The 21,987-nt window shown below is 49.8% G+C and overlaps 1 protein-coding gene across 1 annotated transcript in view; it reads right to left on the minus strand.

Moving 5' to 3' along the window:
- PTPN5 (protein tyrosine phosphatase non-receptor type 5) overlaps positions 1–21,987 on the minus strand; it is a 46,040-nt gene that overhangs the window by 18,732 nt on the left and 5,321 nt on the right. The window contains exon 4 of the mRNA XM_059710858.1: positions 11,543–11,619. Within this exon, the coding sequence (XP_059566841.1) occupies positions 11,543–11,619 (77 nt within the window). The remainder of the gene's footprint in view (positions 1–11,542; positions 11,620–21,987) is intronic.

Genomic DNA, 21,987 nt, shown 5'->3' on the forward strand with positions numbered 1-21,987 from the left:
CACCTGAAACTAATAGAACCAATAAAGGTTGTACACCAACTATCTTTAAATTTTTTAAAAATCTCAAAAAAGAAAAACACACACAAACAAATGCCTTTGGTAGGACATGGGAGATCGTGCATGGCTGTCTGAGACCCAGCCAGCTGTAGAACAGCCACTCAGAAGACAGGCCCCTGATGATGTATGATCAGTGCTTTTGCATCTGAAAGATGGCAGGTTAACTAACTTGCAGGAAAGAAAACTGCAGGCTGGTGGGGCCCTGCATGCACCTCTCAGAGACAAAGATGGAGGCTGTTCCTTTTTAATCCACAGGGTACCTGGCAGTCCTGGGAGCCAAATGAATCCGACGGGCGGGTGCTCACTGAGCACCTGGCAGATGCCCATCTTTCAGAGCAGGGTTCCCCTAAAAGCTTTTCTGGGCAGAACTCTGACACTTCTTTACTCAGGAAGATTCACTGTCAAACACACTATATTCTGTGTACAGTTCTGGAGGGGATTCACGGACCCCGGGTTAAGCACCCCTGATCTCAGCCAGGGGGAGCAGAGGTCGGTGACGGAAAATCATGTAAGTGGGGAGGGGGCGCACCGGGCTGATTTCAGTCTCTGCTCAGTCATGTGTGAGCCCAATACACATTTCCTGAGCACCAATGATATACTTTGCCAAGAACTCGGAGAGGCTCAAACAGTCCCTGCCTGCACAGATCACTGTGGTCCTGGGCCCACGCCCAGAGGCAACGTCAGTGCTTCTCTTTCCCCTGCTCACTATCCAGTTTTGGGAACGACAACGCCATCGCTGGGCAGGCTCTATGCAGTTCCCAAAGCGCATCTGCACACGCAGTTGCATTTGCTTCTCTCGGCAGCTCTGTGAGGTAGATATTCGCATCATCAGCCCCGTTTTGTTGGTGAGAGGCGGCTGCTTCTGTCAAGGGCTGGCTTTTCAATAGTTCACAGCGAGGTAGCTGCTTTGCCACGCACGAAACTCTGACTCAGAGGCAGCTTGCTGACAGTGATTTAAGGTCGCGCGCGCACTAGCTCCTCACGCCTGCACGGGGTGCAGGGGATTTTCCAGGCGTGGGAATCGAGGCTCAGCCAGGTTAAGCGGCTGCTCAAGTCCGTGCAGACCTGAAGTCGAACCCAGGGCTTCCTGATACCAAGTGATCTTTCCATTTTGCCACACTGCTTCTTAGGAAAGGGTCATTGCAGCAAAGCCTGGGAGCTGGTGAGAGGCTGGGAGGGAGAGAGGGATGGAGTCCTTGTATCTGGGGGAACCCCGAAACCAGGTACAGCTTGTGCGCCTGATCCCCAGCTCTTCTTGGCTCTTCAAAGGCCACACAGTATGGAGGGAAGAGATCCTGGAAGACAGGAGCTCCAGGTCCCAGGCCAAAGCTCTAGGGAGCCTGGGTAAAGTCTGCAGGCAAATGGCCTTCAGATTGACCTGGGTCATGTGGGAGTACTATGATCCCCTCCCGTCACCCAGCACCTGAGTCCCACCATCAAACTCTGCAGCTACCGAGTGCCCGGGGCTGGCACCGCCTGAGATGGAACGCCCGTGGCTGCTGCTGTCAGTGACTCATCCTTGGCGCTGCCAGCTGCTAGCCCACCGGAACACCGGAACGGAAGGCTGGCTCAGCCTGTCCCTGTTTACATGAGCAGGGTGGCCGGTTTTGTCCCATTCAGCTTTTCTTCCCTTCCCGAACATGGCAGGGTGACCTCCCAGCCATGACCACAAGGTCTCAGGGGGCCTGGACCAACAGAACATCACGCTCAGTCCTGCCTGGGCTTCTAGAAACAAAGACGTCAGAGCCTGACAGGCCCTGAGGGGCATCTGGGCTAGTCTGCTCATTTCTTAGATGGGAAAACTGAGCCCAGAGGTGGGAATTGGCTACTCAAGGTCAACAGCCAACCAATGGCAGAGCCAGGATGTTGGCCGCTACCGTGACCACTATTAGCTAACACATAATGAGTGCTTCCCATGTGCTGGGCGCTGCTCTAAGTGCTTTATATATACTAACACATTTAGTCTTTGCAACAATCTTAGAGGGTGGGTGCTACCCTTACTCCCATTTTACAGATGATGAAACTGAGGCACAGGGAAGTCGAGTCACTTGGCCAACGTCAGCTACTAAATGGGTAAACTAAGACCAGAACTCAGATAGTCTGTCTCCAGAGCCCATACTGATAACCAACACACTAGATGACTAACTCAGGTTTTCTGCTCTCTACTCCACATCACCTTTTATTTTTTCTTTATTGATTTTAGAGAAAGTGAGAGAGAGATAGAGAGGGAGAGAGGGAGGGAGGGAGAGAGAGAGAAACCTCTATTTCTTGTTCCACTTATTTATACATTCATTGGTTGATTCTTGTATGTGCCCTGACTGGGTATTGAACCCGAAACCTTGGTGTAGTGGGCTGATGCTCTAACCAACTGAGCTACTGGGCCAGGGCTAGGATCTGGCCTCTTAGTCAGACTCCACGCTGTCTGCCCCAGGCTGGGCCCCTGCCACTTCTTCCTCCTCCTTGTTGGGGGAAGTCAGTCTGAGAAGGAGCTCCAGCCATTCCAGGGCAGAGGGGACAGTCCATCTATCACACCCTGGCAGGCGGGGGCAGAGAAAAGCTAGACTGGGACCAAGATGATGGGGAGGCCTGGGAACCAAGCGTGTTGGATGCGTAGTCTGGAAGGTCAGGAGGGCTGAACGCTCTTTGCAGATACACGAGAGGCTGTAATAGGGACGGGGCAGGTCAAGAGGCAAGAATGGGCCTTGTGTGTGGATGCTCTCGGTAGGTAGACTTTCAAGTCATAGGAAATATCTCTAGTACCTGAGCCTCCAGGCTGTATTGCAGCTCTTCCTGTCCCCACACTAACTCTAGCTTTGCTTCTAGGGAGGTATATTTTTATTTTATTTATCTACTTTTAAAATATATTTTTATTGATTTTAGTGAGATGGAGAGGGAGAGATAGAAACATCAATGATGAGAAAGAATCATTGATTGCTGCCTCCTGCACACCCCCTACTGGGTATTGAGTCCACAACCCAGGAATGTGCCCTGACCTTGAATTGAACCATGACCTCCCGGTTCATGGGTTAATGCTCAATCACTGAGACACACCAGCTGGGCAGATTTTTTGTTTGTTTAATCCTCACCCTAGGATATGTTTACTGATTTTTTAGAGAGAGAAGGAGGAGGAGAAGGAGGAGGAGGGGGAGGAGAGATATCAATGTGAGAGAGAAACATCGATCAGTTGCCTCCAGTACATGCCCTGACCTGGGATCAAACCTGCAACCTTTTGGGGTTGGGGTATGGGACAATGCTCCAACCAGCTGAGTCACTGGCCAGGGCAGGGAGGTAACTTTTGCTAGTGGCTCACAGGGAAAGCTTTGGAGTCACACAGATGTAGGTTTGAGGCCTGCCTTTGCCATTTACTATGTGACCTTGGGTAAGTGACGTAATCTCTCCGCGGACCATCAGTTGGTGACCGCTGCTCCAGACAAGAGATATACAATTTGCTTCTTGGATTCTGAGAATACCATAAAGTAAAGCCTGCAAAGAGCTTAACCTGGTGCCTGGCCCACGTGAAAGCTCAATCATTGAGAAAGGAGGGGGAAAGAGGGGAAGGAAAAAGAGAGATGAGGCAGAGGCAGCAGTAAGGACCTCCCTTTCATCTGCCAGGTGGGCCCTGCAGGAGGACAATGGACCCCTGTCCCCACGTGGGTAGGGGCTTTGAGGCTGCTGGCTGGCAACGGAGCCGTGGATGGAGTGGGTACGGACTGGGGGTGGCAGAAGTGGGGCAGCTTTGTTTCTGCCAGTTATTTAAAACCAGAATGCTAACAAGCTTTCAAAACAAAACAAAACACAACTCAAGTACTCTTTGGATGGGATATAATAAAATGGTTCTATCTGAAAAAGAACCAAACAGCTTTGTTGTTGCACACAAAGGCCCAATTCTTTGTGCCTCTCTGGAGTGGAGGCCCAGAAGTACAAGGGTGAAAGGGTCAATGAAACTCTGAGGGTGCAGCATCCTCCCCCCCCAACACTGAGAACTAAAAGAACCCACAGAAAAGTCCTGGGGCGATGGGGTACCAGAAGTCTCAAGTGCTCCAGACTTGAGCACAAATGCATGGGAGGGCATCTTCCATCCTTCCATTTCACAGATGAGAAAATGGAGGTCCACAGAGTAAGAACCAGGATTGGCACATAGGTCTTTAACCCTCTGGTTCAGTTCTCACCCATGTGGTCAACATGGGAATTTTCACTGTGGGGATCTGAAGGGCTGAGGCCCGATGGCAGCAGAAGGCTGGGCCCGGTAAGTGCCCTCGGAGGTCTAGGAGTGTCTAGGTCAGGGGTGGGCAAACTTTTTGACTCGAGGGCCACAATGGGTTCTTAAACTGGACCGGAGGGCCGGAACAAAAGCATGGATGGAGTGTTTGTGTGAACTAATACAAATTCAAAGTAAACATCATTACATAAAAGGGTACGGTCTTTTTTTCCCAATAGTTTTATTCATTTCAAATGGGCTGGATCCGGCCCGCGGGCTGTAGTTTGCCCACGGCTGGTCTAGGTGATAGGAGGTGAGCAAGAGCAACCTGAGATTCCCAGGAGAGTAGTGCCAACAAACCCCAATCCTCCAGAGGCTGCCACCCTCAGATGGCCTCTACCACCCAAAACCTCACACTGTTGGCAAAGTGGCAGCTCAGTGGCTTCCTAGACCTCACGGGCCTTCGGAACTGGGGACAACAATGGGGCCTTAAGGGACCTTCCAGTACTAAAGACCCAGGGCTGCCGTAAAAAAATATCTTGAGTGTTAGTTTAATTCAATGGCTTCCCCTTGAAAAACCCTAACTTAACTCTGGTGCCGTGTCACCTATAGAAATTTTTTGATATTTGCAACCGTAGTAAAACAAAGACTTATATTTTTGATACTTATTTTATATATTTAAATGCCATTTAATCATTAAGAAAAATCAACCAAAAAAATGAGTTCGTGTGTCAGAGGTTCGCCACCACTGGTCTAGGAACACACCGGGGAATGCTATGCAGCCCTGAGGAGCAAAGGGTCAGTACATATGGCACCATGAAGGGCCTCAGAAACACCGCTGAGTGAGAAGAATGAAGCTAACAGAACACAGTATTTACAAAGGAAAACACTTGCACATGTAACTTCTGAAGTTACAGAAATGTCTAATTACCATGTTGTACATCTGGGACTAATAGAATATTGTATGTTAACTGCAACCAAAAAAAACAAAAACATTATTAAAAAAAGAAAGAATAGAAAAAGTATCTGAACACAAAATATTGTAGCAAAATATAACTGATACAAATAGTTTTATTCTTTCCTCGGTTCATGAGGGCTTCCACAATGGACCAGGATTCACACGGAGGAGAGGCAGGCGTGAGAGGCTGGGTGTGGCTGAGGGTCAACCCTGGTGTGAGGCGCCAAGATTACCTGGGTGGGTAGCTCAGGTTAGCAGAGGGTGACCCTGGGCTGGGTGGAGGGCAGAAGCACAGTTTAAACCAGTACTAGGCACCAGACTGGGGGCTTTTTGAGAACGGGGACTGGTCATTATGAGGTTAACTTGTTCCTTGAAATGCTTTGACAGATGGTTAACAAGAACATGAACCAGGACCCTACTCATCCTTCTAGTCACAGGAAGCCTTCCATGACCCCCCAACATAGGGTTATGTTGCTGTTGTGCCCTTCCATGGAGTCCTACCCTCTCTGAGAGCAGGGACCCAGTCTGTCTTGCTCTTCATTGTATCATCAGTGCTTGGCAGAGCATAGGGCACAGAGTAGCTGCTCAATAAAAAGTTGTCAAGTCGATAAAAGGGCCAGGCTGCCTTTTCAATTGGTCCTTGTTGGCTTCTGGCCTAAGAGCTGATCCGTGCTGTGGTGGTACGGCCATGAAAGCTATGACCTACCCTCCCTGATGGCCAGCGGGAGTTGCTGCCAGGTTAGGACAGCAGAGGTTTCCTGAGTACAGGCCGCCTCCTTACTTTATAAAAGGCTCCCGTGATGGGCAGTGGCATCTTGCTGAAACCACCTTCTTCCCCTCAGAGGGGAAGACCCCCACTTGATTCCGATGATGATACAGAGCCTAAGGCTGGCGGAGGGTAGATTTCAAGGCCCTGGGACTTAGGTAGGGAGTGGGTATTGGAGCCACTGGCCCAAAAGGCCAGCGGCTCCTATCAAATGCGCAATGAATGGCCTATTCAAACCTCAGTGTCTACTCACAACCTTGTGTACAGCCAGCTAATTATGACATCCTAAAATCTCAGGGTGGCAGTGACATACATCATGGCAGTGACATACATACAGGAGGGCTGTGGAAACACCCTGTTCCCAAGAGCATGTGTCCTCAGACCGGGCCCTAGCTCCCTCTTCTCTGGCTGTGCCACTCCCCATGGATGAGCAGTCCACGGGGCATAGGGGATGTGCCCATGCTCCCCTCTCCAGGCCATGCTCTGGCTACTGGGACTCCAGAGCTCCTTAACCAAGGGGCCCGAAACCAGCTTGGGTGCAGGACCATCCTTCCGAGGGTGGACATGGCCTCCTGCTTCGGGATCTTTAGGTTTGAGGGGTGACCAAGGAACAGCTCTTGGGGCGGGGTGTAGATCACGCTTAGACACACAGACTGACATGCCCACATGCATGCACACAGGGGCCCTTGCAGTGTAGAACTGAGCAGTGGGTGATGTACCACTTGGGGCCCCATTTGAAGCCTGGCTTAGGTCCCTGCAAATGTTAGGAGCAGGCCTGCCCATGTGCCCACTGGAGACACAGAGCAATACTTGGTGACGTCATGCCATCACTAGTTCCTATTGTCGCCTATCTACCTCCCTCCTCTGCGCCGTATCCCTGAAGAAGCTGCTGGTCCCAAGCTAGGCCCACAACGGTGCCGGCTGGGGAAAGCGCGGAGGCCCCAGCACCAGCAGGGTTGCCTGGTTTCTTGCGAATGTGAACACCTACGCGCGGAAGAGGGGGAGTGTGAGTTGGAATGTATAAATGTGTTTGGGTGACTGTGAGCAAATAAGTGAGCAAGCAAGGAGGAATGAAAAAGAAGAAAAGAAGGGTGACCATGTGAAAAAGACTGTGTGCATGAGGGGAGAAGAAAAATAAACGTGTGCGTGTACACGGAGTGGAGGAGGCAACCAGGTACACACCCAGTGCCTGCTACAGTACCTAGGAACAGTGGGCAATGGAGGGCCTGGGAACAGGGCACAGAACGGGAGGGAAGGAGCATGCCTGCTTGTCTGTATGGGTGCATGAGAAGGGGCACGGATGTGGGAGAGAAAGAGACCTAAAGAGGGAAGGCGAGAGCAAGCAAGTCTGTCCATCTCTAAAAGCATGTCGGGTGGAAGGGGATGCATGATGGAGCCATGGAGCTAAGACAGCCCGAGTTTGCAAGAGGAAGACGGGCAGGGGTGTGAACTTGAAGGTGGGGGTGTGCTTCCACAGGGCTCTGTGAGACAGAGAGACCGGGTGCGTGCCTGGGTGGCTGTGTGTGGGTGTGTGCACGTGAGCATGTGAGCATGAGGCTGTGACAAGTGAGAACCCATATGAGTGTGTGAGCACATGCGTGGAGTGCCCTGTGAGCAAGCATGCCTGTCCCTGGGGCAGCTATGGGTTGCCTGAGGTGTTGGTGATGCCTGAGGATATTTTCACATGAAAATTTCAAGCAGGGAGGACTGCATGACCTGCTCGGCTCAGGTCTAGGTGGCTGTGGCTGGGAGTGTTGGCGATGTTGCCCCAGCCTGGCAGTGCAGTGCGTGTAGGAATAAGTGAGTCATCAGGCATGGCTGGCCCCCACTCTGCCTCGCTTCTGGTTTCGCCCAGCAGGGAAGACAGCTGGGAGAGGGAGAGATTACTCGAGGACTGTGTTTTTACACTATCATTATCCAATTGCTTGCAGTGCCCATGGGCTCATTCTAAAGGGCCAGCACCCCAATTCTCTTGGTCTAGCTCTAGCCTGCCATCTCCCTTTATGTCCAAGTTGCAATTCAGGTGAGTGGTTTCAGCTGATGAACATTTGTGGAAATCTACTCCTTACCAAGTTCCAGAACCAACCTCCAGTCCTTTTCCCATCCCTGGCTTCTTGGCCTTAATTTTTCCCATAGCACATACCTACCATGCTATATATTTTTCTTATTTTATTTATCTTTCTCTTAATAAAAAATGCCTGTGTAGCACTTGCTATGTACCAAACACTGTTCTAATTTCTCTATTATTTCATTTAATCCTCAAACAACTCAACCTGGCAGTGAATATTATTCTTGCCATTTTGTAAATGGGATGCACAGAGATGTTAAGTAGCTTGCCTATGATCATCCCATGGTAAGTGGTGGGGGCCACACCTGTCAAGGGTCCCTGCTGTTCACCAGTAAACAATACTGTTCTATGGGGTTGGACATTTTCTCAGTTTGGTGCACTGTTGAATTTTCGGTGTTTACATGCAGATGCTCAATGACTAGCTAGTGAAGGAATGAAGAAATGAGTGGATGAATGTTAGACATGGAGGATGAAATAGAGAGGTACTTGCCTTCAAGGAGTTCATGGTCCCATTGAGGAAACAGGCAAAAGTTACTTCAATATCATATAAAGATGGCATTGTGGGGTCTAGGGGAGCACACAACATGCCTGGCTTCTGGATGGCAGGGTTTTCCAGAGAAAGGACAGAGAAGGGGCTATGCACAGTGACATCTATCATCTCCTCCAAAATTCTCCTTGGGGACAGACACCCCTTGTCTCTTCCTACCTTAACCTATAGGATTCCAGAAGATGATGGTGGCTCGATGGTGACAACGGAAGCGCAATGCGGTCGTGGCCAGGAGCATGAGCTCTGAAGAGATGGCCCGGAGTGAATTCTCACTCTACCAAACACTTGCTAGGTGACCTGGACAGATTCCCTAACCTGCCTGGGCCTTGGTCCTCTCATCTATAGGATGGGGATAGCAAATGATGCAGACTCCCTAGGTTAGTGGAGGGGATTACATGACATATACCTGTAAAGGCATTTGGAACAGTGCACATAGCACAAGAAAGGCAATGTGCCAGCTCCAGTGGAGATAACCAATGCTCCTCTTCCATTGTACCTTGGTTGCTGGCTTTCAGGAGGGAATGGGAGAGAAGGGTGGGATTAAATATGCTTATTACTGTGACCCTTCTGCTGTGGCTTCGTCCTGTTTTCCAGAAGCAACTCAAAGCAGAGCAGAGACTATGTCTGCTTTTTTCACCACTATTATCACTAGCACCTAGTATAATACCTGACACACAGTAGTTGCTCAATAAATGTTTGTTGAATAAGTGAAGTGCATGTGTGATTTTATTTATTTAATCTTTGTGAAGATAAATAACCATTTATTAATAAGTTGTTTCCACTTACAAATTAGGAACTAGAAGCTCAGCAAGGTTAAGTGACTTGTCCATTAACACACAGCCTGTAAACAAAACAGCCAGACTCAAAGGCCAAAACCCATGCTCTTTCCTCCCCACCATTGCTACTCTCTGGACAAATATACATCATGTCCTATTTTCCAAAATGGATTTTTTTTTCCTAGCCAGTAGGGCCGTCCCTGGTTGTAGAATCATCTCCGAATTCTATGACTCATATCTGAATCACAGAACTGTTGAGTAGTTGAAAGGGACTTTTGATGTCATCTTGACCTCCCACCCATTGTGGAAATTTCCTCTCCAATGTCTATCCAGATCATACTTGAATGCCTCCAATGATGGAACACTCTTTTTCTTCCTCTTCAATTAACAAGTTCTATAACTGGGCACTTTTAGAGTCAGAAAGAAGGTTCTGCATCTTTTGGGCCAACGGGCCTCTTTTTAGTTTCTATGTATTAGCTTATGCCGTCTTCCTAAGAGGCACACAGAATGCAGCAGCTGCCCCTTCACAAGGCAGTCTCTCAGAGTCACAGACAGCGCTCACATCCCTCTGGAGAACTGTTTCCTTCAAGTTAGTTGTTTCTAGTCCCCACAACAACTGTGGAGTGGCTCCTGTCCTAGACCTAGACCATCCCTGATATCAGGCAGTCCAAAGTGTTCAGAGCAAGGGTACCGCCTACTGGATAAAGTGTGAATTGCACCATGGGCTCTGCTCACCTGAGGACCTTCAGCAGTAGCTGGGACCCTGGCTCATGGTGTGAATAAAATAACTGCCTATGTTATTTTTTTAAAACTGACACCCAAGGATATATTTTTATTGATTTTTAGAGAGAGAAACATTGATATGAGAGACACATCAATTGGTTGTTTTCTGTATGCACCCTGAAGGGGGATCGAATCAGCAACCTATGTATGTGCCCTGACCAGGAATCGAACCTGCCACCTTTTGGTGTACAGGACGACATTCCAACCAACAGAGCCACTGGTCAGAGAAATAACTGCTTATCTTAAAGAGTCATTGCTTTAGAGGCAGACCTAGTTGTTTTAAATGTCTATCTTAAAGAGTGTCACTGAAGATTCCACTCTAAGGTGCCTCGTCAATCATGAGATTTCTGAAAAACTACAGGTTTGGGATTTCAATATTAGAATTCAAATGGCTGTTTTTAAAAAAAGATATATTTTATTGATTTCAGAGAGAAGAAGGGAGAGGGAGAAAGAGACAGAAACATTAATGATGAGAGAGAATCATTGATTGGCTGCCTCCTGCACGCCCCCTACTGGGGGGTCGAGCCTGCAACCCAGGCATGTGCCCTTGACTGGAATCGAACCCAGAACCCTTCAGTCCTCAGGCTGACGCTCTATCCACTGAGCCAAACCAGCTAGGGCTGTTTTTTGTTTTTGTTGTTGTTTTTAAACAAAAAGGTGTGGAAGGAAAGAAATGAAAATGGTAATTTTTCTTTTATTTCTCCCCCTTGTCTTTATTTTCTAATATTTCTACAATGGATATTTGTTATAAGAAGAAAAATAACCACTACAAAGTTTCTAAAAAGAAAAGCAACACTAAAATCTTCCCCCACATTCCTTCCCTTTATTCCTTTCACTTTTCATGACTTGGGCATTTTGTCTACAACTGGGACATCTGCCCATGGGCAGGAGTGCCTTGGTGATATTTCTGTGGTGACATGGCCCGTGGTTCCGACAGCCAGGCTCCCCCCAGGTGTGGTCAACCAGACTCAAGCAGCATAATCTGACATTCACAACCAGGCTTCTCAACAGGGCTGCCAGGTAGTTTCTCCACATTATCCACCCCACCCTGGGTTCATGCCACAGTCAGGCTGCGTTTCCTAATCTTACCTCTTGAAATCTGCACAGCACACTACTGGTCAGTGGTCATGTACTGGCCAGCCCTAGACTCCCCAGCTCTCTACCCTCCCAGCACACCCTCAGCCACCCCCTCTTCCCTCCGTGGGAGCCAGAGCAGCTCCAAATGATGAAAAACAAATTCCCATTTAAATGAAGATCTATGGACCAGCTGAGTCACTCCTCTCAAGCAGGCTCCCAGCTAACCAGGCTTTACTCCAGCCCCAGTGTCATCTGAGGCTCTCTCCCTCCATCTGGAACTCTGGGGGGCATCTGGGTGCTCGGAAGACTCACCCGGCAGCCTCTCACTGCAGCACATGTCCAGGGCCCCTCCCTCGGAGTCATCAGCAGTGTGGTTCTCTCTCTCCTTCCTGCAGCAGGATGAAAAAACGGGAGATGAGGCTGGCATCAAGACAACCCTGAGCAAAGATCAAAAGCCTTCCTTTCTTGTACTGTGTCCCTTTGAATAACTCCACCCCACTCCATCAGGGGGACCTTAGGAAAAGACCAACAGAAGGGTCAGGCTGCAGAGCCAGAAGAATTCTGCAGGTATCTTCCATGTGACATCGGCAACAGTAGCATCGCTATGACGACCATCCTCCTCCTCCTCCTCCTCCTCCTCCTCCTCCTCCTCCTCCTCCTCCTCCTCCTCCTTATCATCATCTCTCGATTTCAAGATGGGCTTACCATGGGCAAAGCACTTTACAAATTTTTATCACAGAGTCTTCATTGTGACCTCATGAATTAGGAATCATTAAACAGGCTCAGAGAAGTTCAAGAACTTGCCCAAGGTTACACACATCATTTGGGTGGGAGCTGGTATGAAATGACAATCTCGGACTCCAGGCTCATGCTCACTGCTGTGCTGTTCTGCTGCTTAGTTACTGAGGGTTTAAAAGTTGAAAGCACTGGTGAGCAAATAGAGGGGTCTGAGTAACACCGTCTGTGCCCAGCTCCCCAAGGACTGCAAGTGCCCTGTGCCTCAGGCAGTGGACAGTGGTATGCAAAATGCTTCTCCAGAAATAGCTAGAAGTAGCCATACATATATATTGCATATTCTAAACATTCTATTTCTTTCTGAAATCAGAACACCCTCTTTCTAGACCATGAGGGCACCTTCCAGGATTACACTGGCGTCTAGCTTTCCCCCTTTACCCAATAAGCTGGAAAAAGATTGCTGTGGATCAGACAGACCCCTGGAAGTGTCTATTAGACAGGCATCATCTAAGGGCAATGGCACAGCTCACAGGGGCTCCCGACTGTGGGAATGGCTGGAAATGCAGGTGTGGGCTCCAGTGGGCCCCGCCTGCCCTTCATGCCTCTGACTCCTGGCAGTGGGTGGCTGATCCGGGGCTGGGCACACCAACCAGGCTGGGCCAATCAGATGCTCTTGCCTGCACTTTTCTAACACACTCGGAGGGCCTGCAGCCTGGGGTTCTGGGGTTGAATCACGGCAGCTGCAGTGCCCTGGAGAAAAGGCCTGAAACATCTGTTGCCGAGGGCCTCGGAGCTGCTGCATTCCGGCCCATCCTGAGTCTTGATTGGGCAACATGTCCACCGAGGCCATGAGATGCCGCAGAATCCTTTCAATAACGTCCAACATTTTAGCTTCAGCTCGTGGGGTTGGAGTTCTGAGATTGGCAACCCAAAGGACCTTTAATACAGCCCCACTAGCATACTACTTTCAAGAAGCCCAAGAGGACAGCTGCCTCTCTGCCCACCAGTCCTGCAATCCTGCCTCTCGGACCAGCCCTGAGGCTGGGCTGAAATAATAAAGGGCAGACAGGCTGGGTGAAGGTGCTTGCAGCGGGCATTGCATTATATTCCATTCTTTCCTCATTGCAATTGGCACTGTCTCTGAGAATCCCAAATCTCAGAGCCGAGCTCTGCTGCAGAGAGGGCCCTTTAAATGTCTCCTGAGTCTTTCCACCTTTCTCCCTCTCCACCACCTCTATCTCGGTCCCAGCCAAGCATCTCATGCTTAGATTGCCGAGGCAATCTTTTTATTTTTATTTTTAATTGATTTCAGAGAGGAAGGGAGCGAGAGATAGAAATATCAGTGATGAGAGAGCGTCACTGATTGGCTACCTCCCACACGCCCCACACTAGGGATCGAGCCCACAACCCAGGCATGTACCCTGACTGGGAATCGAACCACGACCTCCTGGTTCATAGATTGATGCTCAACCTCTGAGCCATGCAGGCTGGGCATTGAGGCAATCTTTTAACTGGTCTCTGGCATCCACTCAGGCTGACCTCCAAAACATTCTCCATATGCTCCAATGCACACATATGGCTGCAAAGGTTGTGCATTCTACAACCTGTACAACTGAATGGGGCAGGCTTGAGCTAGAATCGACTCTTTCCAAACTCAACATTTATCACATAACCTTCCTTAAAAAATGACTCGGATGGCATCATACTGCACTTGGAACAAAGACAAAGATCCTTTAACAAAGTTTACCTGACCTTGCATGGTCTGACCCGTGTTTATCCCTCCAGCCTTATTTCAGGACCCTTTCCCTCCTGACCTCTGCACTCTGGTCAGGCTCTTCTATGCAGGATGAGTTTGTACACGCTTTCCTCTCTACCCAGAAAGCTCCCCCATCTCTACTTCTCAGTACTTTATACTCATAGCACTTGACACAATTTGAAATTTCACTTTGATTTATGCCATTATTTGATTAACATCTACCTCAACCATTAGACCAGAAGTTACAACAGGGTAGGAACCACCATTTCTGTTTTATTTTCAAAGTCTCACACATTGGCTGGCTCATAGTAAGTGTTCACTAAATACCTGCTGAGTAAATGAATGTTGCCCTGACCATCTTGAAAAACCACCAGGAACCTCCAACATGGTTACCATCTGAGCTTCCTGGCTTGCAGGTCTTTGTTAAGCCACTTGGAACCCTCCTCCAGAGCTGTTGTCAAGAGCGGTCACAGAGTCACACATCTGGAGCAGTGACTGTGCAGAGGAGGAAACTGAGGCACAAAATGAGGTCTGACTTGTCCCAGGCCATACATCGCAACCATGGAAATTGGGATCAAGAATGCCTATCCTGCCCTAACCGGTTTGGCTCAGTGGATAGAGCGTCGGCCTGCGGACTCAAGGGTCCCGGGTTCAATTCCGGTCAAGGGCATGTACCTTCGTTGTGGGCACATCCCCAGTCGGGGGTGTGCAGGAGGCAGCTGATTGATGTTTCTCTCTCATCGATGTTTCTGGCTCTCTATCCCTCTCCCTTCTTCTCTGTAAAAAATCAATAAAATATATTAAAAAAAAAAAAAAGAATGCCTATCCTTGCCCTAGCCAGTTTGGCTCAGTGGATAGCGCATCAGCCCTCGGACTGAAGGGTCCCAGGTTTGATTCTGGTCAAGGGCACGTACCTTGATTGCAGGTTTGATTCCCAGCCCTGGTCAAGGTGTGTGTGAGAGGCAACCAATCTCACATGGATGTTTCTCTCTCTGTGTCTCTCCCCCTCCCTTCCACTCTCCCTAAAAATCAATGGAAAAATATCCTCTGGTGAGGATAAAAACAAAAAAAACAACCACAAAAAACCCACCCGCTTATCCCTAACCTCCCCGTTCTGAGAAAGAGCTTTTTCTTTATCCTAAAGAACACCCCCGCCTAAGGACAGTCCCTGAGGGCTGCCCCCTAGCTGGGTGCAGAAAAGTAACCAAGGGATCCAGATACCTCTGGAAGGGGCCCCAAGGGTGACTCACAGACGCTTTTACACCTTAAGCCTCCCAGGCCCCAAGCTGTGTTCAGAATAGCTTGGTGCTGCATGCGTGCAGAGGACTCTATAAATAAGCTTCCTAGAAAATGACTAATTTCATAATCAGAAAAGCAGAAAGAGTAGCACCTCGAGTCTGTAGAGGAAAATGGAATAAGAACCTGCAGTCGAAGGACTCCAGGTACCCTCAGCCCAAACCCACATGTCTAGGCTGTTCAGGGGAGGGTTTTAATTAGATTCCCAGAGAAGATGGTCCATTCAGGCTACATGGAGAAGCCCAGTCTCTGGGCACTGCCCTCCCTTCTCCTCGCCAAGAGCAGAAATAGCTGCTTGCAGAAGATTGCTGCAGGCTCCTTCTAGCTCCTTCTCCACTTCTATCAGTGGGCAAAGGAGCAGAAAACCGTGACAACAGGCAGCGACTTGCTGGAGTGGCCACCCACTGTTGCTCTTCGAACCAGAAAACCCTGGAGACAAAGGGACATCACCTCGCCTGTCCCTCCCTCAGTGATGGAGAATGTCTGGGAGGGAACCAAGGCCATTTGCCTTATTTAACAAGCAGTTGCTGAGCATCTCCTATGAGCAGGCACCAGAGCTGTCCCGGGAATACAGTGACGGACATGCCCGGCCCCTCCCTCCACAGCTCCCAGTCCTCCTGGGGAGACACATGTGCAAACATGATGTACCCACGTCTGCTTTCACTGATACATGCATGTGACACCTTGGGAAGAGCTCAGCTCAGCTTGTGGTGAGGGGGCGGGGGGCGGGGGGAGGAGGACGTCTTCTCCAAGGGGAAGATAGCAACTGGTTCCTAAAGGATGTTTCCAGGTGGAGGAGGGATCACAAGGGAAAGACCTCCATTTTCTAGTGCACATAGCAAGAGCCAGGCCCGGGGGCGCGAGATGTATGGAACATTTGGTGCTAACTGGAAGTAGGTTGGTCAATGGGATGAGGAAGCGATGGGGGCTAAGCCTCAGCAGAAGAACACGAGCAAGAAGCAGGCCTGGCTGCCGGGAATCCTGCCTCCTGGGGTGGGCAGCCCTCTCCCGCCCGACCATGGGGCTCCCCACACGGAGAGGTGCCACAGGCTCCTCCACCCATGGCCTGGGCCGGGGAGGTTAGTAACAGGAAGTGGAGCCAGCAGCTCTAAGAAACGGACATTAGCCCCAGCTTAGGGCATCTGTTCTGGCCCCAACTAACTCCTTTTTTTTTATTGTAGCAAAATTCACATAACATAAAATTCATCATTTTAACCATTTCAAGGTATACAATTCAATGGCACTTAATACATTCACAATGCTGTTCAACCAACACCATTATCCAGTTCCAGACGTTTTCATCACCCCGAAAGGAAACCCCATACCCATGAAAGAGTTATTACCTATTCTCCCCTCTCCCAGGCCCTGGCAACCACTAAGCTTCATATTTCCATATGTTTGCCTATTCTGATTATTTCATATAAATGGAATCATATAAAGTATGTAGGTCTTTTGTGTCTGGCTTCTTTTGCTCAGCATAATGTTTTCAAGGTTCATGCAATTGTAACAGTACTTCATTCCTTTTCTGGCTGACTATTTGACTGAAAGAATGTACTATATTTTATTTTTCCGTTCATCAGGCGATGGGCATCAGGATTGTTTCCTCCTCTGGGCTCTTGTGAACGGTGCCTCTGTGCATCAAAAGCCTCACTGAAATTCTGTCCTCAACATGCTTATGACTTGGGGCAATTCCCTCTCACCCTGGGTCCCTGAGGTCTCATCTATAAAGCAAGTGGTCAGACTCTAAGTCCCTTGCAGCTTCAATATCATCACATCATCAGTGCATTCACATGTGTGAAGGTAATGTGCACTACACAGCGACTCCACCGTGCTGGGTGCTGCAGACCCCTGGCCCAGCCTGCCCCATCTTCTCAGAGATCGGGGCTGGTTGGGGAGACAGAATAGGTAACTGCTGTGGCTGGATGATGTATTCTATCAGAGGTCCATCCAAGATGGGTTGGGAGCACTTCACTTTTTAAAAAAAAATATATTTTGATTTTTTACAGAGAGGAAGGGAGAGGGAGAGAGAGAAACATCGATTCAGCTGCCTCCTGCACACTCCCTACTGGGGAGGTGCCCGCAACCAAGGTACATGCCCTTGACCGGAATCAAACCCGGGACCCTTCAGTCCGCAGGCCGACGCTCTATCCACTGAGCCAAACCGGTTAGGCGGGAGCACTTCACTTCTACCTGGGGGTGGGATGTGGGGTGAGTGGGTGCAGTTAAGAGGCATCCTGTAGTGGATGCCAGGGGTGCTCATGACTTAGGCAGAGTAATAACTGCTTAGGCAGAGAGACAGCTGACAGGTTTGGGGAGGGAGGCAGAGGAGGAGCTGGGGTGCTGAAACCAGGATTCTTAGATGGGAGGCTGAGCCCCCAGGAATCTCCTGTCCCAACCCCAGACTAACAAGCCCTCTACCTTGGGCTATACACTCCAAAGCTGCTGGGGCCCTCTAGACACCCCTTTCTGTCAACACAGAGCTCCTACTACCCTCCTGAAGCTCTGACCCCAGCAGACTCCCCCATTCCCTGAATCAGACCTGTCTACTCCCACCTCTAGGCTTTTGTTTATGCTGTTCCCTCAGCCTAGAATTTCCTTTCCCCCTCCTGCCCAGTCTTACTCATCCCCAACATTACCTCTTCCACAAAGCACTCCCTGATCTCTGGGAAGAATCAAGCTCTCTCATCTAGGCCCCCCCACCCCTCCCCATCTTACACTTCCCTCTGCCTCTTACTTTGTCTGCTGCTATAGGCAGCTGTTTATGCACCTGCCTCCTCACTGGGCTTCCAGTGACTAGGAGCATCCCAACACCCTCAGCCACCTCTGCACCCAGGTGTTCAGCACAAGGCTTGAGTCTGTAGATGTACAAACGGTCAAATGGAGGGCATGGCAGGGTCTTGGGGTTGGTGGCTTCGGGGACTCTGGAACGGCAGACTCTAGCTAGGAGCTTCCCAACGACAGCCAGGAAAAGCCCACATGCCATCCAGATCTCATCAGCATGGTCAGTGTGCAGGGGCAGAGGACATGCTGGTTCCAGAACAAGGGGTCAGGCTGACGACCTCATGCAAATGAGCCCCAGGTCCCAGAGCACGCATGCGCAAGGAGAGGGCTTGCCCTCCTTATCGGGAAGAGCTGCAGGGTAGCTCTTCTCTCATCATTCTCTCATCATTCCTCTCCTCACTCTCTCATCATTCATTCCCAAGGTGAGGAAGGTGCCACCTGGAACCAGGGCAGGGAGCTTTCTCAGCGAAAAGCACACTGGAAACAGGAATGCAGGAGAGAGGCCAGTTTTAGAACATCCAGGTAGGGAAACGGAGGCAAGAGTGACTTGCCTCAGGTCACATGGTGTGCGAACAGTTATTTCCAGGTGGTTAACAAAATCCTGATTTTTGTTTCAGGAGTTCTCTCTCTTCTTCTGGCGCCCTGTCTGTTCCTTGTCATAGGAAGGGCCCAAGACCAGGGGTCAGCCACCTGTCATTCTGTGTCATACCCCAACGCTTTCTGATAAGTAGCTCTTCTGCCTAAGTTCCCAAGATCAGTTTTTGTTGCTGGCAACCAAAGGACCCAGACTGATACGTGCAGCAAAACTTGTGGAGAGATAGGCGCTGAGCCCAGGACTCCCAATGCTTAGTTCACTGCTATTTCTATCCTGCCAAGCTGCCTACCCTCTCTGCCCAGCTGTCCACTGTCCAGCCATCTGTCCCCACGTCTGAGCAGACTGCAAACTTGGAGTGTTCTGCATCCCAAACACAGGGTCTGAGTGTTCTCTGCTTGGGATGTGCCCGGATAAATGATGACTTCTCCTCCATCCTGCTCTGCTGTTAGGAGACGGGGGTGTGAGTGTGGCAGAGACCCAAGGAAAGGGAAGATGGAAGTGTGCCGGAGAGGCCCAGCCTACAGAGGTGCTACAGGCTGACCTTTCTTTAAGGTCAAGCTTCAGTTCTGGGGCTGTCATGGTTTAATGAGGCAGATGGTGGTGGAGCGGCAGGAAACCAGCAGGGGGCGCTCCGGGTACCAGGGAAACCAGGCCTTGGGCCATGGAGCCTAGGCAAAAGCTGCCCCACCAAGTGTGGAGGGCAGACCCCACCCACGCCAGTCATTGATGGAGGCCTATTCAGCTGTAATGATGAGAACAGGCCTTACCTGTGCTGTGGATAGTCTTACCCTTTGGTGGACAGGAGCCCAAAGTAAGAGCAGGATTTCAGAGTTCAACGTTCATCTGGTTTAACTCTGCTCTCCTAGACTGAAAACACTCCATTCTGCCCCGTCTGTCTACATCCCCTCTATTCCCCAGGCATACAGTTTAATTTACAAGGAGAAAACAGGCGATCACAAACGTGAAGGCGAGATCACACCTCTTGTGGGGGCGTTCTGGTATTTCCATTTAGTTTGACACTCGCTCTTACCAATAATGCCTTGGAATGCACTGTCTTCCCTGGAAAGGCCCCCTCTTCCCTCCTCTGCTTGGAAAACTCTTAAAGACCCTTCCAACACCCCGCTCAAATGTCGCCTCCTCAGCGGAACCCTCCCCGACTCCCTCAGGAAGATCTGGGTACTCTCTTTTCTGTTTCCACCTCTGCGTTTGGTAATCATCTATTGATTCCTGTACCCCCGCCTCACACTGTGGGTTCCAATCCTTGCGGCCTCTTATTGCCGAGTACTTACTGTGTGCTGGGTACCGTGCCAAGCACTGTGCATGACATCATTCATTTCTCACTATAACCCTATGAGCTAAACCCAGTTATCAGCCCCTCCTACACGTATGGAGATCGGGACATGAAGAGACTGAGTCACTTGCTCAAGGTCATACAGTTGGTAAGTGGAAGAAGCAGGCTTCAAACGGAGTTTACCGCCACGCTAGGCCCAGCCTTTATGTAAACCATTAGGTTTACAGACTGTTATATGAACTTTCCTGTTTCCCATGCTTAATACTCTATGTGGCACTGGGTACATATTCAAGACATATTTCTTGGAAAAATAAACGAAAAGCAGGCTAGAGTTGGAGCATGTATAAAGAGCTCATTAAAATCACCACAAAGCACAGGCTTTGGGATTGGGCTGCTCGGGCATGAATCAAGGCTCTCTCACTGGCTGCCAGATCTTGAGCAAGATACTTTACTTCTCTGTGCCTCAGTCTTCTCATCTGTAAAATGGACCAGCAATAGCACCTAACTCATAATATTGTTGAGATGAGTGAACAGGACAATCTTAGAAGAATGCCTTGTATAGAGTATACTATATGTTAACTGATATTATCGCTGCTAAGAATTTTAACAACACTCAGTTTCACGGTTGCTTGTCTGGCTCTGAAGCTGGCCCAGTCCTAGCACCTGGCCTTCTGCCTTCTGCCCTGGCAGGCACAGTCTCTGTCTTGCTCATCTGTCTTCCAGGATGGAGGCCCCCCTCCACTGGAACTAGAATGCCAGCCTAGCCTGTACTGGCTACACACCCACCCTGATCACAAATGATTTTGTGTTCTGGTCCCCACCGGCCTTAGGTTTCAGCTCTAGGTGTCCCTGATGCCAAGCCTGGACTGCCAGGGCCACCTGTGCCTAACGACAGATCACCCAGAATGATTCTTTTTGACATCTGCTGGGAGCTTCACTGCTTACAAAGCCACATCTCATGGAGCTTGTAGCACTCACAGAGAGGAAGCTGGAGTTCAGAGCCAGGTTTGCCCCCACCTGCAGCTAGGTAGGCCCCTAGCTCCTGCCATACCCCACTGCAGGGTCTAGTCCTTTGTCAGGGCCCCTCCCTCAGCCTCTGATTTAACCCTTCTGTGCTCGGGCTCAGCTAAGCTGGGAAGATCCTGGCACTTTAGGGTTTGGTGGAAGAATCAGGTAAACTGATTCAGACGCAGGGCCTAGCAGAGGCTGCATTAGCTGGTCTGCGGCTCCTCTGTCAGGAGAGAGAAGAGTGTGAGCCAGGAAGTCAAATGGAATGGGAAAGAAAGCAAAGCCAGATGGGACCAGGAGTCAAGGTTGAAAAGGGTCTCAATTCAGATTGAGTAAATCTCAGCTGTACACCTACTATGTGCCATGTACTTCCCAATCTATTTCACTAGACCCTTGTGTGAAGAAGACATCATAACTCCAGTTTGTACAGGAGCTAACAGGCATTCAGAAGGGCTAGGGACTGGCATGAGAGCAGGTGAGTGATCACTCTGGTCCTGCTCAGGTGCCTGATGGAGAAGACAGGATAGAGCCTGGGCCGAGGATGGTTGATTCTCCCACTGCCTTGTGCCAGTGGACTGTTGGGAACCAGGCCCTAGGGTGGGCTGTCAACAGAGGTTTTTAATCAAGGGCAGAAGCCCTCAAAACACGACAGGCTGACAATTCTGAGGTCATGCACCCTAAGGCAACCATGATCCTCAGGAAAAAGATGGATGTGGAGGCAAAGAGAACTGGCTGAAATCTTATGCTCTGCTACCTCCTCCTCCCACAGCCCCAGGCCAGGGCCTGACCTCTCTGAGCCTCTGTTTCTTCCTCTGGGACATGGGAGTACCAGGAGCTGCCTGCCGCAGGGGAAAGATAAAGCCCACTTTTGTGGTCTCCTCTTCCTAGAATACTTTTCTTCTCCCAGGTCTCCTCCTCACTTCATTCAGGTCTTTGTCCAAATATCACCTTCTTTTTTTTTTAAAAAACATATCTTTATTGATTCCAGAGGAGAAGGTTGAGGGAAAGAGAGATAGAAACATCAATGTGAGAGAGAATCATTGATTGGCTGCCTCCTGCACATCCCCTACTGGGGATCAAGCCCACAACCCAGGCATGTGTCCTTGACTGAAATAGAACCTAGGACCCTTCAGTCCGCAGGCTCACGCTCTATTCACTGAGCCAAACCAGCGAGGGCCAAATATCACCTTCTTAAAGACAATTCTATTTAAAGGCAAATCTCTTCCTCCACTCTTGTCCCCCAGTCACTCCTCACCCTGCATAATTTTCTTCAGAGCACTGCCCACCCCCTTGAA

The sequence above is a fragment of the Myotis daubentonii genome, chromosome 9 (genome assembly GCF_963259705.1).
Source record: "Myotis daubentonii chromosome 9, mMyoDau2.1, whole genome shotgun sequence".
Taxonomy (NCBI): Eukaryota; Metazoa; Chordata; class Mammalia; order Chiroptera; family Vespertilionidae; genus Myotis; species Myotis daubentonii.